Genomic DNA, 20,459 nt, shown 5'->3' on the forward strand with positions numbered 1-20,459 from the left:
TGATAGAATTATCTCAGAGCTTTATCCAGGGGTGATTTAGGCTATATGTCAAAATTTAAGCATATTCGACATCTGACCTACAGGGAAGCTCTGACAGCAGTCAGGTCTAACACAAACACTTTTCCTGACGTGGCATCCTCTACTGATATCCCAGCAACAGCTTTCGATACCCTTAGAAATTAAAAACTCAATATCTTCCGTAAAAAAAGTCGTTTCACCGACCACTCAGAAGTACAAACTCTTTGGGGCGAAGTGGCTCAGTTTAATTCAAACATTCAACTAATAGAAAGTCACCTTCCTGAGGTTGAATCACAGCTTGACAAGTTACCTGAGCACGGTCATGACATATGGTATCTTCAACAAAAAAAAATCGATTGAATTGGAAGACTGCAGCAGAAGGGTTAATATTAGAATCATTGGTCTTCCAGAACAATTGGAGAAGGATGACATGATGGAAATCCTCATTAATCTGATTCCCAACTTTTTCTAAATGTTTACTCTCTCTTCTCTGTTGATATCACTGATACTAGGCTATGAATACTGAATGTATAAGATTTGAAAGTTAATGTTATCGATTTTGTTTCTGACTCATACTATTATAGAAGCTTACTATATTTGTTTATATGTGGAATATCAACATTGTTTATTTGTATGGCTTTCAGTCCTTTGTCCTCTACCTTGGTGTTATCTTACGCACTCTACCCGAGTTAAAAGCTTTGAGTATTTATGAAATTTGAAGCTTTGTACGACTTAGTCTGAACACTTGTTGATGGACTTTTTTTTTGTTTTTACTTATTTTTCTTATCTGTTATTATAAGCTTTATGTACTTTCTTTTCACTTTGAATCACTTCAACATTCAGTTATTGCTACTTCAAACTTATTTTATATTCACAGTACTATTATATTAGAATAAATCCACAACATTTTTCATTCTATTCACTGTTCTAATATTTGTACTTTTTATTTAAGCAACCTAATTTAATGAAATCTTTGAAAATAGTCTCCTTAAATGTACCTGGATTGACACATTTTATTAAACTGAAGATTCTTGCGTATATTGGTCACAATAAACCAGATATCGCTTTATTGCTCACACCCTCAGAAAGTGAAAAAATAAAATGTGATTGGGTGGGTCAAGTTATTCAAGCAAGTATTAGTTCCAAACCCTCTAATGATTCACAAACGACATCGAGAAAATGTGGAGTTGGGATTCTCTTTAGTAAACACCTCCCCTATAAAATACTACAGACTTGGGAAGATAATGACAGTCATTGTATTTTGGTTAAACTCCAAATTCGTGACACATTTCTGATAGTGGGATCAATGTACGCCCCTACAGATTCAAAACTTACCTTTATGGCACAACTTAGTAGATTATTAACACTATTTGGAAACACAAGTGAAGTGATCGGAGAAGACTGGAATGTTTCAATCAACCCATTTGTTGACAGATCTGGTAAACCATATATACACAGCACGACAAGGACAGGTATATGCTGAGATACTTTATTAAGGATTACTCTTTGCAAGAACCATGGAGATTACTACATCTGACTGAGTGCGATTAGTCTTTTATCTCCTGTTCTTATGCCATTGGCACAAGAATTGACTACTTCCTGACATGCTCTTCTGTTTTTGCAATTGTTAACTGATGCACAAATTGTCCCTTGTAGTGTATCGGATCACAACCTTATTGATATTAGCATCGATTTAGGAATCTCAGGAACCCCCAAAGCTCACTGGAGACTTAATCTTTCTTTATTTAAAACTCCACAAGAGAAACAAATATTATGTTCATACACAGAGCACTTTTTGAAGAAATGAACAGCCGGTATCCTCTGCACATGTACTTTGGGGCGCGGGGAAGGCTGTGTTAAGAGAATTGTTAATGAGGGATGCTGCAATTGCTATACAAAACATACAAATGCCACCAGAATCGCTTTAGAAAAAAATCTCACATCTCTCCTCAATCTACTCTTGACAACACAATATTTTTGCAAAAATTACTCCCGGTAAAATTTGAGCTTAACAATCTTTATACCTCTTATGCAGAAAAATGCTTGTTCCAAATTTGTCAACGTCACTAAGAACGTGGAGAAAAAGCTGGGAGATTACTAGCCTATCAATTACGACAAAATCAAAGTTCAAGAACAATCCCGCCATTAGACACGCCGAAGGACTTTACTTACACTCCCATCAGAGATTCTTTCTAGATTTCAAACATTTTATGAGACTTTACACACTTCCATTGATTGCTCAGTTCATTCTGAAGAAGATATCTCCTTTTCCAGTCTTAATCTTCCAATGTTAATATTGGATCAGAAACAAAACTTAGAGGGGGAAATTACTAGTGACGAGCTATTAAGGGAAATTGACTCTTTAGCTACTGGTAAATCACCAGGTGAAGAAGGACTCCCAATTGAATTTTATAAAATTACTAAAATGCACACAGTCCCACTATTGGTACCAGCATTTAAAGAAGCTTCAAAATTAGGACACTTAAATCCTGAATTTTCTAAGAGCTCGGATTACAATAATTACTAAACCAGGTAAAGACCCTTTAAAATGCTCAAGTTACAGACCTGCGTTCAGTAATCACCTCTTTGATACATCCTTCCCAAGTTGGCTTTGTTCCGGTTTGATCTTCCAACAATCATTTATGCACCATTTGACACTTACTGTGGCAGTTGCGGAATGGCAAAGAGGAGGATATTTTTCTCTCAGACATTAAACAATGCTTTTGAGAGTAGAATGGGGATTTTTATTTCATGTGATGGAAAGGATGGGTTTTGGTAGGGATTTTCTTACATTATCAAGTGGTATTTATCATTCACCCACTGCATCCATATCGTGTGGTGGATTCACCTCATCATAATTTAATTCATCGCAGCACTAGACAAAGTTGCCTTCTTTCTCCATTACTCTTTTTATTAGCACTGGAACCTCTAGTTATCGCCTTAAGATCTAATACTGACATCAAAGTCATCAACACAACAGATCGAGAAAACAAAGCGTTTCATTACGCGGATGATATATTTTTGACCCTCTCACCCCCCAAATCATCTGCAAATGCACTCATCTTACAACTAAATATTTTCTCAAAATTATCCGCTTACAAAATCAAGTAGTCTAAATGCAAAGCCCTACCTGTTACTACAATAACTACTATCGACTGACTTCCTTTCAAGTGGTTGCATTTCAATTTAAACTACCTGGGAATATTTCTTAACAGTGGTCTCAAGGATACGGTTGCAGAGAATTTAAACCACATAGTTGACCAAACTAAAAGACTTAACTCTGGAAAATTTAAACTTATCCTTATGGGGTAGAATACAGATCATAAAAATGATTAGGACTCCCAAACTCAATTATGTTTTTAATATGATCTCAATCTCCATCCTGAGATCAACCTTTAACTCACTGACATCCATGATTTCCGTTTTGTATGGGACGGTGACAGACCTTGTTTAAGCAGTTCCAAATTACATTCTACATCGGAAAAGGGAGGCTTACGACTTCCTCACTTGGAATATTATTGGACTGCACAATGACCAGCTCATTCTATTTACATGCTACCAACTCAGGGGAACACACCGTTAAGGGTTACGATGGAAAGATCCATTCTTCGATCTGATTTGGATCTAGCAATCTATTACACAATTGAGATTTAAGAATTCAACTAACCCTATTATTTATGCTTCACAACTAGCTTGGCAGAAAGCACAAACTTACAAACACTCTCCCTCATCTCCATTATGAATCGCCAATATGCGATAACGCTGATATTAAATTGAAGGGATCTGAACTCTATTGGCCCCTTGGGATCAAACACAAAAGTTATTGGATATCGGATGTATTTACAGGGTCTTATTCTATCAAATTATTCTCCATCTTATAAAAGGAGTTTTAAATACCCTCATAATCCCACCATAACTACATTCCACTTCACTCAGCCCTCATTTGAAGCATGACAAAGGCTCCTGACATAATATCCCAATCACATGTTACATTCACACCTGGAAGTCTTGTGGGAATCACATCCGGTTTATATGCCATTTTTATTAACTCTTAATTTTCTAGTGAACCTTCCTACAATCTAAAATAATGGTGGTCTACATGCTTGAATGTGGATTTTGGTGAGGAGGATTGAGATACCATCCTAGAGAGATGCAATAAAGGACTAAGGGACTCTTGCCTTAAATTCAATTATTTCAAAATACTACATTGCTGGCACTGGTCCCCTTCTAACTGATACTCAGCTAAATTAAGTCCAGATTCTCTTTGCTGGAGATGTGGAATCTCAGGTTGTGACATTGTTCATATATCATGGGAATGTCCCATTATTCGTACATTTTGGTTTCGAATTGAAAATTACTTAAAAACACACTGAATTTATTATTAATGTTTCAAATCGTTTGTCACTCTTATGTGATATTTCAGAATTTGCACCTATATCCTCTCACTCCTTTATGGCTATCCACTGCACTCAATCTAGCAAACATTAACATTCTACATTTTTGGAGATCCAAGGTTATTCCTATCCTTCAGTCCTGGCTTGAAGATATGTTTGAAGTGGATAAATTTGAGAAAATGATTTATAAAATGGAAGACAATCTGGTTTGATTCAACTATATCTGAGGTACTTTTATAGAGTCATGGTAACTATACACACATTCTTTATTCATGATTAGGAATTTAGTTATAAATGCATATATCTCTCTGTTACTTACGAATATAATTGTTTTCTTATTGTTATTCTATTCACTCTATCAGTGTTTGAACTTGTGATTATAGCACTTTATCACTTTGTTGTTTTGCTATACGAATTTCTCTTTCTTTCACCATCTCCAATTTTTTTTTAATTGCATATCACATTTATTAACATTTTTCTAGACTGATTCATAAATGTTCTTGAATATTGTAGTACTGTTGTAAAAATGTCAATAAAGAATTGAAGGGGGAAAAAAACAGCGGATGAAGGACAAATTTCCTTTCTTGCACTAGGGTTCAGAACACGCTTCCTACATTACTGCGTGTAACACAACAACAAGGAGTATTTCAAAAAGAGAACGCACTCTAAAAACAATCAGAGCTGAAAAATACTTCTTTTTGGGTCCAATTTCTTGTTCGTACAATGGAATACAACAGTAATCAGTTATTTCTCAACAACCCCACGACGGTGTTTCTTGTTGTCATGACTAGGGCTTCCTTAAACAAATGAGGTAATGCCATCTAGATTTACAAGTTTGGGGCGGTGCTTAGTGCTTCCGGTGCTACATTCATGAAGGGGTGCCAATGTCCACCCCTAAAACTTTGGACTCCTCAGCACACTTTGTAGACTCCAGAAAGTCACAGTGGAAGGGAACGTAAACGTGTTAACACCTTCCACCTCAGCTGTAAATCCCGAGAGAGTAAGGGACCCTCTGCATTGTTCTGAGATCGAGATGCAGAAACATAATACTGAGGTAGGCGAAAGCATTGTCCAGCCCTCTCCTCCGAGGCTAGTCATCCATCTATGACACTCTCCAGGGCCATCCACGTAACCACTTTGCCCTCATCCCTAGTGTACCGCAAACTTTCCTGTTCTTTAAAACAAGGCATGCTCGACAGTGCAGAAGAAGGACTGATAAATAATTCATATCGCCTTTCTAAATAGATTATATTACAATATCTGCAGCCAACACTAAACAAGCATTGGAAAAAGCCAATACTTCTCACCTATGCAAGAGCTATTGGCTTTTGTAATGTGTTTTAGCCATGTTGTACACCAAGGGTGGCTGCCTGTTCAGCATGGATAAAAGTTGGTTATATGGGGTGGAGTGGGGTAAACTGGAGTGGAGTATATTGGAGTGGAGTAGACTGAGGTTGACTGCAGTTGCTTATGGTAGACTGGAGCTGCATGGAGTAGATTGTGGTGTGTGGGATAGAGTGGGGTGAAGTCTACTTGAGTGGGGAAGATTAGAGCAGGGGATGGTGTAGATTGGTGTGGGGTAGACTGGAGTGGGGTTGTTTGGGGCAAATTGGAGTGGGGTTGATTGGGATAGACTGGAGTGGGGTGGGATAGACTAGAGTAGGGTGGAGTAGATTACGGTGGGGCGGGATAGGGCAGATTAGGGTGGAGTGGGGTAGGGCAGATTAGGGTGGAGTGGGGTAGGGCAGATAGGGGTGAGAGGGGGAAGGGCGGAGTGGGGCACATTGGTAGAATGGAGTGTGGAATGTGGAGGAGTGGGGTAGATTGGAAAAGGGTAAACTGGGGCAGATTGGAGTGGGGTGAAGTGGGGTAGCCTTTAGTGGGATATTTGGGGTACAGTGGAGTGGGGAAGTTTGGAGTGGTGCAGAATGGGATAGAGTGGAGAGTGGTAGATTGGTGTGGAGAGTGGTAATTTGGTATGGGGTTGATTGGAGTGGGGGATTGGGGTGAGGTAAATTGGAATTGGGTGGACTGGAGTAGATTGGGATGGAGTAGGGTAGACTGGGGTGTATTTGAGTTGGGTAGATTGGCGGGGGTACAGTGGAGTGGGGCAAGTGGAATAGATTGGGTGGATAGCAGCTGTGTAGGCTGGAGTGGGTACACTGGAGTGGAGTTGGGTTAGAGTGGAATGGGACATACTGTGGTAGACTGGTATGGGGTAGAATGTGATGGATTGGAGTGGTGTATATTGGTGTAGAATGAAGTGGGTTGCAGACTAGAGTGGGGTAGATTGGATTGAAGTGTGACAGACTGGAGAAGAATATATTGTAGTTGGGAAGATTGGAATGGAGTGGGTTAGATTGCGGCAGAGAGGGGTGGACTGGGGTAGGCTGGAGTGGGGTGGATTAGGGTAGAGTGGAGTAGGGTTAGATTAGAGTGGGGTAGATTGGGTGGCTTGGAATGGATTGGGGTTCATTGTGTAGATTAAAGTGGAGTGGGGTATATGCAGGTAGACTGGAGGGGTGTAGATTAAAGTGGAGTGGCGTAAACTGGGACAGAGTGTAGTGGGGTGAGGCAGAGTGGGCTAGATTGGAGTGTAGTGGGGCAAACTGGGGTGAACTGGATAGACTGGAGTAGAGTGGGGTAGATTGGAGGTATTAGGGTAGAGTGGATTAGACTGAAGTGGAGTGGGTTATAATGGAGTGGAGCTGGTTATACTGGTGTGGGGTAGATTGAGTTGAGTGGGGTATGTTGTGGTAAACTGGACTAGAGTGGTGTGAACTGGAGTGGAGTGGGGTAGAGGGAAGTAGATTGGAAAGGAGTAAAGGGGTAAACTGGGGTACAGTGGAGTAGATTAGAGTGGAGTGGCGTAAACTGGGGCGCGATAGATTGGAATATATTGGAGTGGAGTAGAATGGAGTGGCGTAGTGTGGAGAATGCATGGTGTGGTAGCACACTGCCATTACAGACAACACATTTTCAATGGAAACTACCATTACATTTGCACAGACATGCAATACAGTATTACTGTGCACAAACGATAATGTGTAGAAATGTCATCACCTAGTATTTTGATCATGTTAAAAAATAGATATCTTTTCACCACACTTCAGAATTATTGTAAAAAAATAAATTAAAAAAAACGAATTTGTACTTTCGAAATTCTCAGTCTGAAATATCAGTATGGCTCATTTTTTTATGTGTGCTTAAAAAAAAAAAGCCTTTCATTCACTGCAAGATTGTCACATAAATTCTCTCACTTTGAAGTCAGAGAAAGAAAAGTAAACACCAAGCTCCCTCACACGACACAGCTCGACATTTGACCTCTGTCTTTGAATACACAGCCAATGTGACAAAACACAAACAAGATTTAAAGGCCTGTTAACAGAAAACGAGCAAGGAAGGCTACGTTAAACAAGCAATGCGCCACTTGACGGATAAGACAAGCTGAAAAAGCCTAAAAGAAATTAAGCCAGGAAATAGAAAGCAATCAAATGTGAGTTACAAACCACAAAGTCAATGGTCAACAATGGGTGGAATGCATTCTCAGGGGTGCTTTCAGAATGTGCTTAAGGAGTTGTTAGTAAACCAGACCTAAAAATATGGATCTGCTTGATAAGTGAAAGTGACTGTATCTAAAAGTGTGCATTTTTGGCACATGTAATGACTGCACTATTTAGTCATGGATGTCAGTTGAGAGCAGCACCTCCTGACTTGCCCTTTGGCGCCTTCTGGCAAAGCTCTTTCCACCTCTGGTCTCAGGAGCTGCAGGAACAAAAAGCAAAAGGGGCCTACGAGACATGTTTACCTTCTGTATTTCCCGCACTGTGTCTTAACCCCTCAGGAGGGAAATGAAGACTGTCAAGGGTCTATTGATGGGACAAAGGGTCCATCCTGTGGTGTTATCAGCAGTTAAATGGTAAGTGATGTCACAACCGTTACCACTACCATTTTGGTGAACAGTTATGTGTTTAATTCTAACCCTTGTAAATAGAAAGATGTATTATATCATGTATGTTTCCTGTACCTTTAAAATAGGGGACCGTAACCTCGACAGGTTATGTGCAGTGCAAGTGCCTCAACCTTATATTCACTTTTCTAAAGACACACACTAAGAGGGGAGATACCGACCACTATATGCACTGAACGTTATGAAAGTGAATGTAAATTCTTCTCACTGAGCCCCAACGGCACAGCACCAACAAAGGAAATTGAGAATTACATTAATTAGCCCACCATAAAAATTAATTGATTCTGCAAGACTGTCATAAAACTCTCCATAACTGTGTCATTAGACCTCTCTCAAGGCCAATGCGTAAACAGAAGACCAAGTGGTTGCCCTAACGATCTCCATCAGTAGAATGGGTCAGACGAGAGCAGTTCACACCACCATGAGTCTAAATACTTTGAGGCACAGCTCCACTGCAACTCCACTGTGAACACCCAATAGACTAAACCAATGTTCTGCTTGTTGAACCATTGTTGCTTGTTGAACCATTGTTGCTTGCTGAAAATGCTAAATTCTTATGACAGCTTTCAATAAAAGCTTTAGGAGATATCTGGTCTCATAGGTAGATAATGAGCAATTGTTCTAAGAATCATTTTGTCACGGCAGAAAACAATATAAAGGCAACACTCATGTGACGAGTGTAAATGGAGGGGGATAAGGCTAGCTGCCTATTGGCACACTTGATATACTCTGAGCCATAACACAACTGGTCTTCGCACTTGCCACTGAGGAGGGGCAGGTGGTCATTACCCAACGAGAGATCAATGGAGGATCTGAGGTCCACCTGGGGAGGACATGCTACACGATACCGCTTATGTGCAATTCTGCCTACTCTTAATACCTCGCCGAACTACCATTGCAGAGCCTGTCGGTTGCTGACAGGGAGACGCTAGAGGACCCCCTTGCTCATCAGGAGCTCAAGGCTGTGACTGACTGCATGAAAAATGCCAACTCGCCAGGACGTCCTGTGGAGTTTTATAAGGCCTTCGCAGATGTTCTCATTGATAAACTGTTAACAGTATTCCAAGAGGCATATACAGTGGGAATACTTCCTGCCACAATGCAGGAGGCTAAGATAACTCTCATTCTGAAAACAACCAATGATCAGCTACTGGCGGGATCATATCGCCCGATCTTCCTGCCGAAAATTGATTCGAAAATATTAAACCATATACTGGCATCTAGACTTATTTCATACCTCTACGGCTGGTCCATGCGGACCAGTCAGGATTTATGCCTGGGAGAAACATATTGCGCAACAGCCAATGGCTGGTGCATGTACTCCACTCTCCTGGGCTGCAGGCTGCCCCCTTCGCCCTGGCCCTTCTCGCTATCGAACAGGCCTTCAACTCCGTTGGTTGGGACTATATCTAGGGGGTGTTGGAGGCATACAGCCGGGGACCAAAATACATCAAATGGGTGAAATTATTATACAAACAACCTACTGCACGAGCCCGGACTGGCCACTACGTGTTCACTGCCCTCTCCCTCCAGCGGGGCACAAGACAGGGCCCTCTGTTGCCTCCTATCCTATTTGTTCTAGCGAAGAAGCCCCTTGCCTGTCATCTGTGCCAGGTTCTGGGGGGCTGGGGGATCCAAGTGGATGGAGCATGTGGTTTCACTGTATGCTGATGATGCCCTGGTTTTCCTGTGGCGGACGGACTTGTCAGTTCTCCTTCTGTTAAATTTAATGCAGGAGTTCAAGGAATACTCTGACCTAAGGGTCAATGCATCCAAGTCCACCCTATTCCCCACTGGGTGTGGTACCCCAAGAGCGACTTCCAAAGACAGACATTCCATGGGAATGCGATAAGATAAGATACCTGGGAATCTATCTCACCAATGGAGAACAACCATGATGCTAACCTGGGCTGAGTGATGAAGGTGTTGAGTCCCTCCATAGACTTCTGGAACACACAGACTGTCTCTGATGGGAAAGCTCGCCCTGCTGAAGATGGTGGTTTTGCCACACTGCCTGTATGTTCTTCAGGGCACCATGTACGAGGTCCCCAGGCGGGTGTTTCAAGACCTAGACAAGCTTATCTTACAAATATTATGGGCAGGGAAGAACCCAAGGGTTGGACTCGCCAGGATCAGGAGGGAATGGAGTAGGTGGGCCCTCGAAGTTCCAGACCTTGAACTATACTACCTGGCCACACATCTCCAGCACGCAGTTCACTGGTTGGACAGGGAGGATAACTGGGAGCGGGTATTGTTGTATGGCACCCATGATGGACACTAGTTGGGAGAACTCCTCATGTGGGTCAGGGATGTCCCACACACCTTGCCCACGTGATCCGCCTGACCTGATGTTTGGGTAACAGTGCGGTCCGATGGGTGATTCGGAGGACACCATTTGTGCCTGACCTGGACGTGTGGATTATTCATCCATTTGCCCAGATAACTCAAGTGAAATCTACAGAGAAATGGTGGGATGGTGATTGTATCATGTGCTCTTATTTTTATTCTGCCAATTGCTTCATCGCCATGCAAGAAGAGTTTGACGCGGTTGGGCTGGAGTCAATTTTTACAATATGCTAAGATAGTGGCCACAGCTTGCCAACGCTGACCATCGTTCCCTAAGGCCCCGGCTCCGCCTCAGACGCGGATTTCTCAGCTGGGGTTTGCTGTTGGTCAAAAACTGATCACACACTTATTTTGGGCTCTCTGGGGCAACTCCGAGGAGCAGAGCGGTGGCAGGTGGCATGTGAAGCCCCCATTGCCCCCTAGGCATTGGCAAAAGATAAACGAGAGGGTCCAAACAATGTCAGTAAGCACACAATTCAAACAAGTCCAATATAACAACATTCGTATGGTATACTTTTCCCCCGGGAAGCTCCATGCTATATATCCGTGGAGAAGCCCCCACTGTTGGTGCTGCCTTGAGACTAATGCAGACCTCCTACATCTAGGCTGGGACTGTCAGGTCATACTGAGATTCTGGGAGACGATACTAACAAAAATTGAGACAGTTAATGTTGGACCGTTCCTAGGCAAATGAAACGATGTTTACTGGATCTTCTCCCAGACAACCCAAAGAAAAAGCTTAGTGAGCAATATACACTTCTCGGTCTCATAGTCAAGTGGTGTGTTGCGATACACTAGTATCTCACAGTCGTCAAGTGGTGTATTGCGATACATCCAGAGCCCTGCTTACAAAACAATGGTGAAATGATCTTGTGAAATGGGCAGGAGCTGAAGACGTTCTTATGCGCCGCACTAGACGGAATGATCACCTACCAGACTTTTTGCTGGCCTGGGTGACCCAAAATCTTATGACGGTGTTAATGACCCTTCGGGCAACCTGGTGAGAGACTCACCTGTTACGACACCCTTAAACTAGTCTCCATGGTCACTTGGTTTTGATGAGGTGGATTCCGTTGAGATGCCTATGCCCCATAGACCTAGATACCTTACACACAAGGTCTCTATACAATATATCTTACTATTTCTTCTGTAAAGCCATAGAGGGTAGTGGGGGGCTTCAACCTATGTTGGTGATGTTTGTAGCTTGGGCTTCAGGATCCTATTATGATTAACATGGACTTACGACCAACATAAAATGCTACAGATTCTGTGCCACACGTATTTATTTATATTTAATGTGATCCTGTTTGTTTATGCAGCAAAATGTAAATAAAAATAATTTGTAAAAAAGCAACACTCAGCACCCACCTTATACTAATGCAAAAACCCAAACATTTTACGAGAAATTTGTTTAATGCTCTATTGCCATCGGAATGGCCTCAAAGTGCTGTCAGATTTGGATACCTTTATGCTTAGGCCTCAATTATGCCATCACAGACTAGAGCCTGGTTACTGTTTGAGTGGTATAGTCAATCGTATGGTACAAATAATGGTCAGAATGTATGTTTGGTGTAGTGTGTGATGCCAGACGTTTTACTCAATGTCCATGCTTTGTGAAGATATGTATATTACCTGAATTGAGCTGCATGAGACCACTGAGGAGACAGTTCTGACTGTATACTACTACAATAGCTGACACTGTCGTGAGATTGTGATAGTTGAATTTTGGACATGAGTTGAGCTGTAGGTGCGCATGGTGTTGTGCTGGATTTGTTCTGGTACCTACTGGGACTGTTGCATGCATGGCCACATCTAGTTATAAGTCACATTATCCAGACTCTGGACACCCAAGTGCAGCTCTACATGCTGTTAATTTGTGTGTCTGCTGTTGTGAGCTCGTTGATACCCAACTATATGGAATATCTGAGCTGTGCTGGCTGGCTTTAAATTATATTGTCTGACGCGTTGGGGTGAGCGCTATTTGCTCACAGGAATACAATCAATTTGCTCAGAGAGAACCGTAGAAGACCCTATTTCGAATTCATATTTCTAGCTAGTAGCTGGCCACCTCCATAGGTGGACTTAAAGTTCTTCCCAAAATCGTTAACATTCGATAAAGAAGTAAAAAAAACTACCTCTCCAAATCTCTATCTGGCTATTTTAACCACATTACCTTTAGCAGAAGCCCGACTTCCTCAGATGTACATACATCTTTCAATGGACTCAAACATGTTCATCTCTGTTTAATTTCACAGACTGGACATGAACAGATTGGCTTTAATCCCAACTGACGAGCTATTTGTCCCCCTTTAAGAGTCTGCATGAGTGTTCTAACAGCTGCTAAAAGATTGAAAAGTGAGGGTCACTCGTGCCCTAGGACCATGTCCAGAAAACTCTTCCATGTCTGAAAAAGAGCAATTGGTTAGTTCCTTTCTTCCTCCCTTCTTTGTCCAGGCAGAACGGGCTTTGGTGAGAAATGTTCATCTTCAGCACAGGGTCAGTAGCTCAGTGTCACTGATGAAAGATCACTGGGCTACAGAGGGCTGATGTGCAGCTTCTGCTTCTTCTGGGTGTATAGGTTATGTATTTAGTGATTTTTGAAGTAAACAAATATTCCTTAATTTGGTAGCAAAGGAACCTCCTAAATAGAGAATGAGAATTTGCCCGCCACACCCAAAGAAAAGCAAATGACAAATGATCGATCCACGGGGGATTAAGTGAAATCTATCTCCTGGGACCACCCTCTATTGAGCCACTGAACCTGATGCTCGTACACTACTACAAAAGTAGCAAAAGCCTACAGACCACCTAAAAGCCACTCTCTAACCGGGCTCCGACTGACGCTTTTTGAATGCTGCATCCAGACCCTCATGGTAAGGCTTATCTCGGGGCCACGTGATACAACTTGCTTTTGTTTACTTTATTTTGAGCTTCTATGAACGCCTTACCTGGAGTGGCTAACCAAAGGTGCCATGGGGCTTAATGCAAGCAGGAAAATGGGCCTCCTAGTCTCCGTTTTGGAAGTAAAAAAATTTCTAATTCATTACATCCCTAGGCAACAGAAACAGTGTATGTACTGCACTACCAAAAAGCTACACCCCCGCTTTTCTCATCTCAGTTTAAACAAAGACTATTGCTCAGACTGCACATTAAGTCTCACTTTCAGTGCCACAATGTATCTGGGTTCAAACATTGGCCCAACCTTCTGGAGTAAGCAAGGATGTTAACAGTGTAGCTAGGGGAAGCAACTGCCAACCCAAAATTGCCCTTAGGGACACCTAGTAGTGCCCTCGCTACATCTGATCTTAATGAACATGTAATCCGTGGCAGAACCAGAAAGTAAACACCTGTAAAACATGATTGCTTTGTTATTGGCCACTCCCTGCAGTTCCCTTGGCCTTTTAGTCGCAAATAGAGGAACCTACGGATGAGCTTCACAGCAGAAGACGGGACAAAGGATCAACTGCTTTAATTTAAATCTGGTCCAAGGGTGTATGATGTCACTCCTGTTGCCACTGTCATTTTGGTGAATTGGTGTCCATGGGAGCAAGCTTTATTCACCCTTGGCATCCTTAGAAAGTCAACTGCACACAGGCAGTAATTGGTTATCCAGGTGCATTGCAATATTGTCTGAGGACCTGAGACACTGGTGGCAAGTGACCATATCCACTACTAATACCATCCAGTAACCAATGCCTGTCATACAGAAGTCCTCACATTTGTCACATGGAATACTTTTGCATACCTCTTCTCCTGAGGGTTCTGAGTCCATAGTGCATGGATTCTGGAACTAAGGGTGCTGCATGGCCCCCAGACTTGGAGGCATCTTGGAAAAATAATAGAAAACAATGAGGCCTTTAGATCAGTTTTATTTTCAAGCAGCACTAGATATTCTTTCAAATGAAGTGGAAGTTAAATGTAATTAAAAGGACCCCAGGGAACAAATTTGAACAAACAACTGCACATCTGCATGTTGGCTATGTCTAAGTTTACATTATATGGCTCCAAAGACATGGGATCCCCTAACAAACGTTTGATAGGGACATATGCGGGATGAGAAAAAAAAAAGAGGCACAGTAAAAGCATCAATATAAGAAATAGCTCCTTTTGAAAGTTCAAAAATATTAATAAGAATTAGGCTTGTGCAAGCCTGCTCATTGTGAAATGTGGTGGCAGGCGTTTTTTGAAGCAGGTTGAGAAAGCAAACCAATGCATATTTATTTTGTTAGTGAGTGCAATCATTGCTAAAACCGCCCTGAGTTATTAATGGTCTCTTTTAAATAGCTCTTTTTTTAAGAAAACTTGGCACAACGTATTCATATATTTAGGAATACTGCATCGTAATGCACTATTGATCCATACCCTGAAGATGCTGTGTAAGAGTTTCAAATGGCTCCCAATCAGCACTCAGAAAACCATCACACACGCCTTGGTCACAAGCAAGCTGGACTACGGGAACACCCACTATGCTGGAATCATCAACAGAACACTCACCCGAAAGCTACAGACCATTCAGAACTTGGAGGCCAGAATCACTCTCAACCTCCAACACCACACTCCCATCACACCACACCTGAAGGAGCTTTGCCCCCATTCACAAATCAGCACAATTTAAACTTGTCACCCACACTTTCAAGGACCTACATAGCACTGGACCAGCATACCTGAACAATCGCATCTGCTTTCACAATTCTTCCAAAAATGTCCACACGTGGACTCCTACATGCACAAATCCCACACATATGAATAAAGGGCAGTATGATACACCAACACATGACTAAACAACGAGGTCTGAACCACGACTGCGTCTTCACCACTCATGCCTTTAACATGCATGCCTTTACAACGAATTCCAGTGTAAAAGCATGATTGCTAAATGAATATGCGTGGTAAATTGCACATGCAGTGCTTCTCCCCCTCCTAAGACCTGATACCCCAGCCCTGCAATCCACCCCAATCCCAGCACTCAAAACTGCCCCCCCACCCTGAGCCCTAAAACCCAGCCCTTAAAACTACCCCTTGCGCCCCTCCCACCCTGAGGCCTAAAACCCTTCCCCTACCAAAAACTACCCTGACCTCCCTGCCTTGAGCTCTAAAAGTGACCACCACCCCTGAAAACTGCCACTACTCCCCACACCCGCCCCGAGCCCTAAAACCCAGGCTTTAAAACTACCCCAGCTCCCCCGTCATGAGCCATAAAACTGACCCCACCCTGCCTTTAAAACTACCCCAACTGCCCTAGCCCTAAAACCTACTCCACTCTGCCCTTAAAACTACTTCTTACCCTCCACCCGCCCTGAGCCCTAAAACCCTGCCCTCTGCCATAAACTACCCTAACCCTCAAACCCCCCACCACCCGAGCCCTAAAATTGACCCCCAGCCCTGAAAACTGTCCCCTCCCCGAAACCCAGCCCCACTTACTTGGCTGCATCCGGAGCTTCCTCTCCTGATCCTTCCAGTTTCTCCTCCCACCCATCCGCAACAGCTAGACTGCTGTCCGCCTTTACTATGCATATGAATGGTTAAGGCAGATGCGTGGTTTAGGAAAGTGTTGTTCCGCTTACGTGGCAATGGCACGTATGGCTCAGCCCAGGTTGTAAAGGTTGTTTCCCATTGATAACTAGATCCAACAGTCGAGCCTTCTCCCACAGGATGGAACGACCTGCTGCCACACATAGGAGCCTCCTCCTCACTTCTTGAATTCTGCAAGAACCTGAAGACCTGACTTTTTAAGTAGTCTTCCTAGGTGTGCCTAAAATGATACCCATTCAGCAGCAGGATATCATCCCGGGCTGTGCTTAGTTTGAGCCTGTGGTTTCCAGTGTTCAGTACCGGTACTTAATTGTCAACAATGGCACTTATGATGGTCTGCAACTTAGAGCTCTCTGTCTAATATAGAAAAGAGCAAAACAGTCATTAATTAATTCAATATACAGTACAAAGGACTAACACCTGGCGCCCAAGCCATTCTTATTGCACTGGGGGCCAGGAATCATCTAAACTATCATACTTGTAGAGTGTGGTGGCTAGCTATTGTCCTGGTACTGTCATTGGCAGCCCTGTAAGGGCACAAAGTGGTGTAAGCTGCAGTGACTTCCTGACAAGGGCCCGGGGGCCCTGGCACTTTTTGTAATTCTTTCAAATTAAGCACTACTCCCTGGTGACATATGCTTAACGTAACACTGAACACAATGTCTCAACAATGTCTTGGACTACCATCTCAGCTACCTGCTTGCCTCAAACAAATGTACCCCCCCTATTTACTTCACTCACTCGTTCAGTAACACCAGGATTTTTAGAACCCAATAATGTTAGTGAGCTGATGACCCTGGCCAGCACCCCTAGTCAGAAAATTGGTCCAGTATCGCTGCCATGGTATGCATGTCTAGACTTCTGAGAGAAGAAACTACAAAGGGGCAGATTCATGAACACCTCCGGTGAACGCAAATTAGCTCTGTGACCTTGTTGTGACATCGGTCTTTGTTGAACACCACAAACGACCTGACGGGGGTACGAAATCCAGGCTGCTCAGATATCAACGACTCGAGTCTACAGGCTCTTCTGACGTCGCTATTTCACCCCCGAGGACACCTTACTGTTCCGTCCGGTTTCTATTTTCACATCACATCGGTTGTGATGTGGAGCTTAGCATCGCCTAACAGGTGGCGTGGCAGCGTTAAACAAGCCCTGGAAATGAGATAACACATAGCTGGCCCTCTTCCTCCCCTAACTACCGTTCCTGGCTCGAGATGTGCGCGCGCTGCCAGTCCTAGTGCGTGTGTGCGCCTCTCACATGACACCGTTCTGTGTGCGAACTACACAGCCCTCGGAGATAGCTCGGACAACTTATTTGGACACAGCACTTCCTGTTTCAGTTAGATCGCCCACGCCTAGCCAGCACGTCCCACGCCCTGTAAGCCCACTTCTGGGGACAGAGGGAAGCATGGCCCCTGTCTACTCCTTTACACAGCCCTCGGTGACTGAGAAAACAGCCCAACGGGCTGCTGTGCAGGCACTCGAAGGATGATGATTCTGGCCTGAAAGTGAAAGGTTGCATCATATGCTGTGTGATGTGAGGCGATGCCGAGGTCCGAAAACACAAAGGTTCCCCTCGCCTCCTCCACGTACCTCGGTTTCGGAGGCGACATCAGGCTCGCGAAAAGACATGTTGGGACTGTCTGTCAGCTCAGTAGCGCGCCTGCCAGTCGGTGCAGCAGCTCCTACAACGCTGGACAACACCCCTCCTTCCTGTACCAGACTGCACCCCCGCCCCCCTTGCAGTTACCGCCACCACGTGCGCTCAACCACTTCCTCCTTCCGTTTGCAAAGAGGCCCAGCTCTGCGCCAAGCTGCGGATCGCTCCATCCAAAACCACTGGTGCCAGTTCCGTGCCTTGACTATGCCAGCCACTCTCTGCAGGGCACGCAGGGGTCATGGCTCACCCGTGTCGAATCACTGCTCTACTTCAGTCCGAGTATATGGCATATCACACGGGCAGGCCGTTACACGGATATGTCTCACTCTTGCCAAACTGGCATATTGTGTCCGTATCCATGCCCAGAAGAAAATGTCATGCTTAAAAGGGCATTTTGGTGCGCTCCCCGCTTGAGTCGCAGGGACCTGTCCAGTTATGCCATGCTTTAGAAGTATCCCTCACACTCGGTAGAGTGCTAAATGCACGGCATTTCAACATCACTCCACAGACCTCAATACTTACAACACATCTCAGGACTTAGAAGCAATTACGCCACAATCGCTCACGCAAATCTTTCACTGGTAACACAATCGGAGATACTTTTAAACAACAGTCCGGATGGGCCCGAGCAATCTCGTTATCACACCAGAAGATCCTTAGGAGTCAATGCCTGCTAGAAAATGTCAAAAAAACTCCTCCCAGTTAATTTCCTCTCGTCAATTCATTACTTTTGAATGGCTGGGCCCTTAAAATATGGTCAAGTAAGTTATGTTATACTTATGTTACTGAAACGCCACAACGCTTCTACATATATAGATACACCCACTGCTACACAAAATGCGCCCGTTGGTTTACCAATATTTCTAGTACAGTTTGATGGATGTTCACCCTACCCAAAATTTATGATCTAATCATTCAAGTTTTGCTCATTATTGGTAGGAGGCGGAGGGAAAATTAGTAGAGTAGAATCGAGTTGAAAAGGTATACATAAAATCACTATTCTAACTAGATTAATTAGCTGAAAGGAAAATTTAGAGATAAAAGTGACACCAAATTTCAAACGCAGGCAGCTAAGAGTCTCCTGTATTTCGTTTTGAAATATAAAAATGTGAGGAGTAGTTATTCAGAAATTAATAAAAAAAAAATATCAAGATGATTTTAAGGAGAGATAATTTTATATATATATAACCGTAAAACTAGACCACCAGGTTTGTGAACCACAATTAAAATTAATAATTCACTGGATTAATGAAATTCTGACAAACATTTTCCTGTCAGCCATTCCATTCTTTGCTAACACCTGAAAATAGATGACCTGTTGATATCTGGAAAGGTAGTTCCAGGTTATATCACATGATGTTAGTGAACCATGTGCGTTGCAGAAACCCTATTACTGGTGGGTGAGGGAACGGTGAGAACACAACAATCACAGGGCAGTTCAGGGGAAATAACTTTTGGTGCTTTTTCTTTTTAGGTTTCGGTACAGTTTTAGGCAACAGCTACCGATTTCAATACATAACATACTTAGAGCAGACGTCGGGCAGCCCCCTGCTCATGACTGGATGGATGTGCTTCTATTTCAGGTGACTTCTTTTGATTCAATGATGTTCACCCTACTGCATGTGGCCTACCAAGCAACATTTTTGTTTCAGTGTTCTGGTTGGGTGAGTTGTGTATTCTTCTACTGCAGACCTGATGATAGTCTTTTTTTTAAAAAAACAATTGCATTCAGCACTCCATGGGAGAGCATGTGTGGCGTTACTCTATCCTCCACTTCTTTTCATAACCCACCCCTCAAGTGGAATACATTTTTTGCCCCCTCCCCTGCTTAACATACTTTTATTTATTTAGGAGGGCTGGCAGTTGCAAAATGCTACAGGACTCCCACTTATACACACTTTCTCTACACACTTTAGCTTTACATTTTTCTGATTCTTATTCGGTTCCACATACCTTGGCTGGGCTTTTTACAACTGGTGTTTACCAATCACTTCCTCACTTTTTTAATTGGCATGTTAATTGTCTATACAATAACATGTATCTACATCCAGGCCCTGATCTAGTTTTGTTTTGTAACACATTAAGTCACTAGTAATTTGTCTTGCAAAATACAGTTATGTCCAGTTTATATTTATTCTTTTTTAGGTTTGTTTTGCAGCCTTGAAAAAGAGGCCCACAGCTTTGACACGCGGCGGTGTAAACTAGCAACTGTGTTTAGGCTGTTTAAGCATTATGGAATCATTGATGATTAAATGCCAGTACATATATTTTTTTAAAAATAAAAGCAAATGCTAATTTTTAATGGACTAACGGTTTAATGTGTGGATACTAGTTTGTGGTGCCTCCGACAAATTGCTTCTTTTGTTGCACCAGGTGTTTTGTGAGAACGCTGGAAGTATTCTCTTTTGTACCTGAAAAATCACAACCACCCGTGGTTAACAAAAAACATAACAAAGCGACCAGCGGCGGCTCAGAAAGGAAAGCAATAGTGATCCCAATCAGAAGCTTCTGTGAGCTGCACAAAGTGCACGAAATT

The 20,459-nt window shown here is 43.0% G+C and overlaps 1 protein-coding gene across 3 annotated transcripts in view; it reads right to left on the reverse strand.

The window, feature by feature from the left end:
• Window positions 1-20,459, reverse strand: part of PKN1 (protein kinase N1) — a 461,693-nt gene that overhangs the window by 312,885 nt on the left and 128,349 nt on the right. The window contains exon 1 of one of the 3 annotated variants that reach the window (XM_069231708.1): window positions 17,857-17,973. The exons of 1 other annotated variant lie outside the window; for it this stretch is intronic. In XM_069231708.1, coding sequence (XP_069087809.1) covers window positions 17,857-17,895 — 39 coding nt within the window. In that variant the 5' untranslated portion in view covers window positions 17,896-17,973. Of the gene's footprint in view, window positions 1-16,149; window positions 16,258-17,856; window positions 17,974-20,459 lie in introns of those variants that run through there. One more of the 3 variants, XM_069231707.1, reaches the window with a different exon arrangement.

This window comes from Pleurodeles waltl, chromosome 4_2, assembly GCF_031143425.1.
Source record: "Pleurodeles waltl isolate 20211129_DDA chromosome 4_2, aPleWal1.hap1.20221129, whole genome shotgun sequence".
NCBI classification, from domain to species: Eukaryota; Metazoa; Chordata; class Amphibia; order Caudata; family Salamandridae; genus Pleurodeles; species Pleurodeles waltl.